At 44.7% G+C, this 9,662-nt stretch overlaps 3 protein-coding genes across 3 annotated transcripts; 2 read left to right on the top strand and 1 right to left on the bottom strand.

Annotated features, from left to right (window-relative positions):
• Positions 1-4,611: 4,611 nt before the first annotated feature.
• On the top strand, positions 4,612-5,517 carry M437DRAFT_60892 (uncharacterized protein; the record flags this gene model as incomplete). The annotated part of the gene is made up of 2 exons (XM_041023825.1): positions 4,612-4,765; positions 4,820-5,517. 2 exons carry the CDS (start codon positions 4,612-4,614, stop codon positions 5,515-5,517), a joined length of 852 nt encoding a protein of 283 aa, XP_040874826.1.
• An 881-nt stretch (positions 5,518-6,398) lies between these two features.
• M437DRAFT_60937 (uncharacterized protein) lies at positions 6,399-7,292 on the bottom strand (the record flags this gene model as incomplete). The annotated part of the gene is made up of 3 exons (XM_041023835.1): positions 6,399-6,547; positions 6,600-7,195; positions 7,252-7,292. The coding sequence occupies 3 exons, from the start codon at positions 7,290-7,292 to the stop codon at positions 6,399-6,401; spliced, it is 786 nt and encodes a 261-aa protein (XP_040874825.1).
• A 629-nt stretch (positions 7,293-7,921) lies between these two features.
• Positions 7,922-8,917, top strand: M437DRAFT_60901 (DUF947-domain-containing protein; the record flags this gene model as incomplete). The annotated part of the gene is made up of 1 exon (XM_041023827.1): positions 7,922-8,917. The coding sequence occupies one exon, from the start codon at positions 7,922-7,924 to the stop codon at positions 8,915-8,917; it is 996 nt and encodes a 331-aa protein (XP_040874824.1).
• Between the last annotated feature and the right edge of the window lie 745 nt (positions 8,918-9,662).

Genomic DNA, 9,662 nt, shown 5'->3' with positions numbered 1-9,662 from the left:
ATTATAATACTTAAAAAACATTGTGTAAGTGCTTTATATGTTCCTTCTTAGTTTTAGAGTAAATTAGTATATTATTAAGATATATAATAACTAATTTTCCTAAGAAGGGATATAGGACTTTATTTATTAATATCTAGAAAGTTATAGGAGCGTTATAGAGGCTAAAAGGCATAATAAGAAACTTATACTTTTCCTACCGAGTATTAAACATAGTCTTTATAACGGAGTCTAGATCTATTAATAGTTGCTAAAAGCTAGAAACAAGATTAAGCTTTATAAACTAAGCTACTCTAGCAAGTGCATCTAAGTAATCTTATATAAGAGGTAGAGGGTATCTATTCTTTTTTATAAGCTTATTTAGAGTACGGAAATCGATATACATTCTCTACTTATTACTAGGTTTTAGTATAAAGAAAATAGGACTTCCCTATAGCAAAGAGGATTCTTAGATAAGACCTCGTTATAATAGTATATCTATTTACTTTTACTATTCTTATAACTATATCGGATTTAACGAATAGGCCTATATGTTTATTAGCTTCGTGTCTCTAGTATTAATTAAATAGATAATATCTCTTTTCTTCGGCAGTCTAGTTAGTAATTCCTCTCTAAATATAGATGGATATTATTATAGAACTATAACGAAGATAGGGAGCGTTATAATAGTAGGTTTACTATCCGGCTCTAGGCTAGAAAAAGCATATAGTGCTATAAGTAGTAAGGAAGCTCTTCTTATACTAAGTTATCCATTTGTTATAGGGTTAGTAAGTGTATATAGTAGTTCTTGTTTATCCTTAACTTTTATATCTTATAATATAAAGATCCTAGAGTAAGATTTAAGAATGTAAGTTACAAGAGTATCTTTATGTAATAGTTATACTATGCTAACCTACTAATTAATTATAGGGTTATATCTTATAAACTAGGATAGTCCTAGGATAACATCGTATCCTTTAAAGTCTATAAGTCGTACTTTAAGAGTTCCTAACTAGTCTTCTAAGGTATAAGGTAACTCGAGTCCTTCCTTTATTATAATAGTTTACCTATTTAGCAGAACGATTAACTTTGTTATAATAGGAATAATAGAACTCTTTTAAAAGGTCCTAGCTTTTAAAGCTAATATATAAATACTAGATGCTATAGTATTAAGTATAAAGATAATCTTACGGATGTTATTATAAGGTCTAATAGTTCCGTGTAGCGTAAAAAGACCGCTATCTAGGATAGCAAAGTATTTAGTCTCCTCTTCTAGTAAAGATCTAGCGGTTGCGTTTACATCTATACTTATAACTAAGTTCTCTTCTTTGTTAGAGGCCTTAGAAGGTAAGAAAGTTACCTTAGTTATAACCTTACCTACTTGTTTTTTAAACGGCATTCTCTAGTATAGTAGCTAGGCTTATTATAGGAATAGTAAGTAACTTTCGACTTATCCTATCTACCCTTTTCTTTATTACTACCTTTGCCTTTCTTCTTTTCGCCTATTGCATTAAGGGATTCGATAGTTATATTTAGGTTCTTACTTTAGTTCTTTCTCCTATAATAGAAATAAACCTTATTAAGAGCAATAGCCCTATTAATATAATTATCCTTTAGGGTATTTAAGGGTAAATAAAGCTATATGTCTAGAGCATCTCTTATATCTTCTTAAAGGCTATCCCTATACCTTCTAAAAAAAGTTTTAGGAGATAGGATAGAGATAAGTTTATGTAAAAGGGTTTACAAATCCCTTATAAAAGTCCTAGCTAAACTAGTCTATCTTATATGCTTAAATCGTCTCTTTTTAATTTCTATCTAATTAAGATCTATATAACAGTACTAGATCTTTAATAATTAGGCTATAAAAGAATTAACTATAAGGTATTCTTGCTAGCAATTAAATAGGTCCCCTTCTAGATAGGATAAAGTAAGGCGGTTCTTTTCGTTATCCTATAATAGTCTATAAAAGACAAAGTCCTCTTATAAACCTATCTAGTTTTTAAGTTAGGTAATCTAATTATCTACTTCTTTATTTTTTATCTTTTCCTTAAAGGTAGGAGGTTTCTAAATAGGTACTTTTAGATAATACTTATACTCTCTAGTAGTAGTTATAAAGCTAGAAGTAGGAGGAGTATCTTATTACATTAGCTCTAGCTATAGAGGAGGTAGAGGCGCCTATTATAGGGGCTATTATAGATTAGGTTAGTTCCTTGCCTAGTATTCTGCATACTTAGCCTCTTAGTTTAGGCGGTTCTACTCTATACGGTAGAGGATCTCGAGTAGTTCTTTATAGGTTATCGATAAAGGGTCTCGAGGCTCTTAACCGGCTTATTACGGCCTAGTTATAGGTCCTCTAACCGGTTAATAGCTAGTTATAGATCCCTCTAGCTAGGCGTAGCTAGTTATGGGGTCGTAGTAGAGATCGGGTTCTATTAGAATGTAAGAGAGTTATATAAGTAGGGGGTATAAAGAAGTTTTAAAGAGGCTAAAGTACTATGTTAGTAGTACTATGCTATCTAGTCCTCTTATAAGAAGGGATATCCTTTTTATATTAATTAGAGTTCCTCTAGCTAGAAAGACTACTTAGATCTATCTTATAACTCCTTATAGACGCATGTTTATCTTTAGTAGAATAGAAAGCTATAAGCTTAGCTTAAAGATAAATGCCTTATTACTCTTATCCTTAAAGTTGTAGGAGTTATAGCTAATTATAAGAAAAGTATAGTTACGGACTAAGGAAAGCTAATGTTAGCTTACTCTTATAACTACATTATATCCTTGTAACTCCTATAAGTTAACTAATAAGGAGTATAATAGCGATGCTAGCGTTATGTAGGGTTAAGATAGTTATAAGTCTACCTTTTAAGGGCTATAAAGGGCACCCTAGGCCGTGGAGGCCTTCTAGAGCTTAGCTACTAGATGTAATTGCTAAAGGAACTTGATTTTTTAGACTACTGGCGCACGGCACGGTTATATACTAAATCCGCCAAGCAATGGCTTACTCCGGCTTCGCAATAACATGATCGATCCTCCTTGTGAAAGCTGTGACCCTGACTTACTTGTGTCTACTATACGTTCAAGACTCGTCACTGATAGAAAATATTGCTCAGAACCAGTAGAGGCCGTATCTGAATGAATTCGATAAGCCTAGCAGTGGATTAGCACCATGAGATGCAGCGCCGTTCGTCAGTCGCGAAAGTTCTTGGCCATCTCTTTGGTGATAAGATTGATTTGTCGCGTTGAGGAATATATTCTTGCACAGGTACCGCATGCAGTCATATTGCACAAGCAGTACCTAGAAGTTAGAGTTTAGGCGGATCCGAGTGCTTGTCGAGACTGCTCGAGTACAAGTGCAAGGTGAGCCGACGCGAGATGGATGCAAGACTGTTGAGGAACCTTGGTTGAATTCTTCTGCAAAGAACCTCATCCGCCAGGCGCGCACTTGCATCTGTTTCGATGCAATGCAGGCTCCTGATACGACACGGAAATTTCGACCTCGTAGTGCACCCAGGGTTCCTGGTCCCGACAAGCCGGGGCAGAGCAAGGAGCCGTCTCTCTGCAATTATGAGTGACCCGCGCTTGAGGACCAATGAATCGACAAAAGGACAATGCTCTGAGAATCGGTTGCTCTTTGTAACTGCGCGGCCTTCATGTAAGAACTGACGAGGTCATTGCGTTAGCGCAAAGGTATTTGGATGGAGAACCCGCCTAGTTTTGCACAACAAACAATGACCCGTGGGCCTCGCTTTGCAAACAAAGTAAATTCACTGTCGTGTGCTCGTCCAGAGACCTGTCGACTACTTTCATGGACCAGACGTCTTGTAAAGTTGCAACGTCACGAGCGACCGTGCCTGCTGGGCAAGAGACAACACCCCACACAGTTCTAATAGTTTGTGAGATGCGCCAAATCGTGAAGCCAAGGCTGATTTTGAACGATCAAACCAAGAACGACAGAACGAACCTGCCGAGCGTTTCATGTTGGGTTGCCGTGTACCGGGAGGAGCGGGCCCATACCAAGAGTGCGGGATTCTTATGGAAGCCGAAAAAAAGTCAACTCAATCCCAGCCTTGCGGGTCGTGTCCTCCCATGCATGTTCGATCAAGAACAGTAGCTCACTTGAGGCAGTGGGGTAGAAATATTTACAGCAGAACAAGAAAGAAGTCGGGAACTGTATATCAGAGTGCGATATCACGCTCACGCAACCCAGATTGGCGGCATCGTCTGGCCTTGGTGAAGCATGACATCCATCTTGCAGGGAGATGCGCGCCTAGGCTGCAGTACCTGCATGCATCAACCTCGCCCTTTAGAACCGAGATCCCAGCCCTCTCTTGAGCCTTGACGGACCCCATTCTCCACTCTGGCTCCATGCTCGCGGCTTTTTTTCTTCCACTTCCATGCTGAATGATTGCATTCAAGCCTTTCCTTCTTTGCGCTTCGTGGGAATTTTCTCTTGTCCTTCTCTATGCTTTCCGTTCAAGGCAGGTAGTGTTTTTGGTTTCGTCGTCTGACTGACGCACTCTCGTTTCACCAGCTGCACTCGTTTCCTTTCTCATAGCTGAGACTTGGCCCTATTTCTTTGTAATACATGTTCGCCTTCTTCTCTTCTTCCTCGTTACTTCTCCGGCTCGTTACAGAATGAACCCTCGGGACGTGAGCTTCAACGCGCACGAGCAACTTGAGATTCTGGCCGAGATCATCAAGTCCAGCAATATCCCTCCAGACGTGGTCATCCACTTTATACGACAGAACGGCATCGTCCCCGATTGGGGTGATGTGGCGCTCCCAAGGGGTAGGTATCTCGCGCTTACGCCAACGCGGCTCGTCGACTGACTTGCTCCTCTAGGACGGACGGTCAATCAATGCAGCAACTGGTTTTACAATGTCGTGAATCAACCTGGCCCTTCTGGACCCGCTTCGGGCCATGGCCATGGCCATATCAGATCGCAGAGTCTCCAAGGACCCATTCAAGCGTCCTCTCTGAAACGTCCGTTTAGTCCGGATCAACCTTCCTTTGCAGGTGGCCGTCTGCTTGTGCCCAAGCCACCTATGTCTACCATCGGGAACATACTCAATCAACCACCTGAGCCGCCGAAGAAGAAGCGCGGCAGACCTACGAATGCAGAGAAGGCCGCTAGAAGCCAGCAGGAGCTCTTGCATGGACAGCCATTGCTGCCTCCCTCTCGACGCGTACCCCCACTTGCAAGTGGCAGCAGCAGCAGTGCTGTCGCACCAGGTCCTTTATCCGCCGCAGCACATGCTGCCCAAGCTGCTATGCTACCCCAAATTCGCGACGAGCCTCACAGCGCAGAAGAATCCGAGACCTCAACTAGCAAGAAAAAGCGAGGTCGTCCCTCTAGTATCGACGTGGGGACGCTACGGCCGCAGCAACAGTATAGCGAGCCACATGAAGCCGCTCCTGGACCTAGTTATCCTGGACCATCACGATATCCGAACATACTATCCCCTGAGGAGCCCCCAGGAGAAGGGAGTGCCAGACGACAAGAAGGCTCACCCAGGAATGACCCAGCAACATACCGATAGCACCTACTTAGCCCTTACTCCCGCGCTCCAAAACCTTTACCACAACACACACGAAGAGCTATGTCAAGCCTTGATCCTCTTAATGACACGACCACCGACTTCATTTCAGGCACATCTCATTCCCTCATCGTCTCATTTCGCGTTTCGACTTTCTATTACATCTCTTTTGTCTGTTTCCCACGAAACACTTTATGACTGGATGGTATTGATGTCATGATGTTGTTGATTTGTCTTTTTTGGTACGGCTCATACTTTTACGGCCTCTTAATGTCTTGTTTCATTTCAACGCTTTGCCAGAGGAGTCTACGAATTGGGCGGCATCAGCGAATCTTGCTGATGCTCGAGTCTTGGAGTACCTTTTGGAGCATACTTATGCTGTAAATGAACGAATAAAACGCGTTACGGTTTTCGGCAATGCTTACCTTTACAATAATACCTTAAAATCTAGCCGAACCTCAACCGGGGTTTCATCGACACAATACCTTGATGAAAAGGATTCGGTGTGGTCACCTAGGTCCACCTTTCATGACTGCACTTTTTCGAGACAGCATCCTCAAAGATACAACCAGAAGTCCGACAGTAGCTTGCGATTTGGTCGAGGATCACATAGTCATGAGAGCAAGAGCGAGGTTTCAGGTGTTGTCAAAAATTGTAAATCGTGCTCGCATGAAATAACTCTATCTTACAGCCACTACTATCAATCCAAGTGATTGCACATCCGAAGGGGTCGTTAATTATGTCGACGAGGCCGCCCTGCAGCCCCGTCCCGTTTCTTCCAACTCCGAATCTATGCCAGTAGGCTTCCGCAAAGCCTAGTGAATTTTTCGTATGGCGGTCTTTACTTTTGAGGGAACAAGTTTCATGTCGTGTGACCGGAAAACTTAAGGTGCCCTGACGTTGGACTTGTTCTCGCCATGCTCGAGGTCCTCGTGCTTCTTGACGTGCTTGCCCTTCTTCTCGTCGGCGGACTCTCTTTGCTTGACGGCGGCTTCGCGCTCCTTAATGCGCTCCTCCTCGGCAGCGACCATGTCTGAATAAAGTCAATTTCACATTTCAGCTTCAAAAGGATTGATTTAGCTTACCCATCCATTGGTCTTCACCAGAGTAACGCTCGTGGTGGATCTTCTTCTCAATGACGTGCTTGTGGGTAGGGTCATTGGGATCCAGAACCTTGACGGTCTCCCAGCGACCTTGACCCTGGTTCTTGTCCTTGGCCTCGAGAGCCAAACTGGCAATAACGACAGCAAGAGTCAAACCCTGAGCGTAGACACGAGCCTGGACAAGCTTCTGTTGACCAGTAAGGTAGGGGTTGCGGCCGACAATGCCGAAAGCAGCAGTGATTGAGGCAACCCATGAACCGAAAACGATGCTGTAACGGTTCTGGTTACCCCAGTCCATTGCACGCTGGGAGAAAGGCTTTTGGGATTCGAGCTGTTCTTGCAGGGTCTGCTGGTTGTCGGTGTATTCCTTCTCAGGATGGCGAGAAGCCTCATAACTGCGCGAGTAGCGATCGGCACTAATAATGGCGGCGAAAGTACCAGCGGAGGTGATCAGGAAGGCGCGGAATGGCAGGGACAAGCCACGGAAAGCAGGGTATCTTCTGCTGGCTCCCAGGACACCGACAGCACCGGCTCCCAGACCGAGCAGACCACCAATGGTACCTCCATAGACGGTAGCGCTGAAGGGGTTGTCAGTGGGGGTCGCATGCGAGCGAGCACGAAATGGGCGACTTACTTGTAGTGCTCCTGCTCTTCTTCCTTTGTGAGAATCTTCATGATGTGCTAAGTAAGTGGTTCAGATGGGAAAGTGGGATGCGATTGACGAGCGACGAGGGACTCGAAGGTGTTTTGATGTATGACGACGACGATGAGTGAGGTCAAGATGTGCAACAACAAAATAATTAATAAGGGCGTAAGTCCGTATCTCGCCGATATCACTCTGACGTACACGCCACTTTTAGCTTGCCAGTGGGAGAGCAGACACCGCGGTGTTTGCGAGCTCCGAGCTGCCTGTCAAGAATCGAACTCTAAAAACAGCCCCGATGCGTGAAGAACCCCGGTTAGAAGCCTCAGCCGTGCCTGCCGAACACCTTGTTGTCGTTGACACCGCCGAACAATGCTCGATTTAAAGCCGGCGCATTCCTAACTCCAACTTCCAATCACAAGACTCGACCTCACCAAGCAGTATTTCCATCCGAGGACAGTAGGTTACATGATGAATGATTGATTGATTGATTGATCCGTTGACTCCGGATGATCGCGCGAGATCTGTGCGAGAGGATCGGTGCATGAACGAGCACGGCGATAAAACATCAAAAGCTTGGCACCGAGCGTTGTCCGACAAGCGCAGGCGCATTTCGGCCAGAAATTCTCGGTTTCAAAAGTCATTCGACATTTCAAACACCATGCCTCTACCGCTCGGGAAACCCGTCAAATCGCGCGCCGATGTCTCCGACGACGAAGATGGCTACGAAGAGTACTCGGGAGACGATTCATCTGCATCCATCATCGAGACTGGCGGCGATGAAGTTGACATTCTGAGCTCTTCCGATGACGATGCAGACGAAGATGTGAAGGACAAGCTGAACAACATCTCGTTCGGAACATTATCGAGAGCGCAGGAGTCTATATCCAAGAAGCGCAAGAGAGCTTCAGATGACGATGACGAGAAAGAGGACAAGCTAGAGGCTCTCCGCGCCCGTCTACGAGAATTGAGAGAATCTAAAGGCGTTGATCCTGCTCCCAAGAAGAACAAGAAAGAAGCAGTCAAATCTACCACCAAACCCGCTGCAAAGAAGTCACGGACAACAAAGGACGCCAGCGACGATAGCGCTTCAGATGCCAGCGATAGCGACTCGGACGACGATGGTCCTCCCCAAGCCCGTAGCTCTAAACACGCCCCCATGGCACAAGCATCCAACAGACAAGTCACCCGCAAACGCCAGGTCATTGATGTGCCCAAGCGACAAGTCCGTGATCCTCGTTTCGGCCCATTAGGCCGCCCTGTAGACGATGCCGCCCTGGCAAAGAAGTACTCTTTCATCAACGAATACCAGGATTCAGAAATGGCCGAGCTTAAGGCTGCCATCAAGAAATCCAAGAACGAAGACGACAAGGCAGTGCTCAAGCGCAAATTGCTTAGCATGGAGAGCAAGAAGAAGGCACGCGAGAACAAAGAAAGAGAACAGGAAGTAATACGCGAGCACCGCAAGAAGGAGAAGGAAGCCATCGCACAGGGCAAGAACCCCTTCTACCTGAAGAAGTCGGAACAGAAGAAGCAGGCCTTGGTCAACAAGTTCGACAGCATGAAGTCCAAGGACAGAGAAAGACTCATCGAGAGACGCAGAAAGAAGGTCTCGCAAAAGGAGAAGAAGAACATGCCTGCCCCCAGACGCATGTAAGGTCCGACTTTCTCTTCGGAAGGACCATTAGTATTTGCATTTCATCACAAATTTGCTTGTTGCTTGCTGGATTGCAACATTTCTTGCACACCCGATGAGTGGTTCATTTCAAGAGAAAAGTACTCATGGCTATGATCGACTGACTCCGGAGACCCCGATGATGATGCTCTATCCAATCCAGTCCTTAACGTTTAACAGCACCTCGAAAGTATCCGTCCGCCACGTCTCACAGACTACCTCTACCAACACCTCAAAAGGCAGTAGCGCGCAACATTATCATAAGCAACCATACAGAGCCCAGCTCGGTTGATAATTTTGTATCAGGTCGCTCTCAAGATGACATGAGTTCTGCTTGAGTCCATAACTGGCAAAATATCACGGCAATGGTGGAGGCTGTGTCGCACTTGCCGTGCCAAAGTCATGCACACACACCACGAAGGCATCTCGATGAACATGCATCTCCATTTTCATCAATGGCTCGTCAGCGAGGGCATGTCGAAGCCCAGGGGCTACAGACTGTCAGGCTAGGGCTATGATAACTACGTAGGTGATGATTGAATATTGTTTCAACTTGCTTGACTTACAGGCGGAGATGCGAATGTAAATACTAAATACACCTCATTCAATCAAGAAGCCACATTAAATTTTTCCGTCTTTGTCCGGCATGCATGCTTCATCGTTCCTTCGATACTCAAAAGCTACAATGATCGGATATGTTTGAAACCCTCAGGAGATAGCATCTTCT

The sequence above is a fragment of the Aureobasidium melanogenum genome (genome assembly GCF_000721775.1).
Source record: "Aureobasidium melanogenum CBS 110374 unplaced genomic scaffold scaffold_47, whole genome shotgun sequence".
Classification (NCBI taxonomy): domain Eukaryota; kingdom Fungi; phylum Ascomycota; class Dothideomycetes; order Dothideales; family Saccotheciaceae; genus Aureobasidium; species Aureobasidium melanogenum.
The sequence above is the reverse complement of the archived record's forward strand: the minus strand, read 5'-3'. Positions and strand labels throughout refer to the sequence as shown.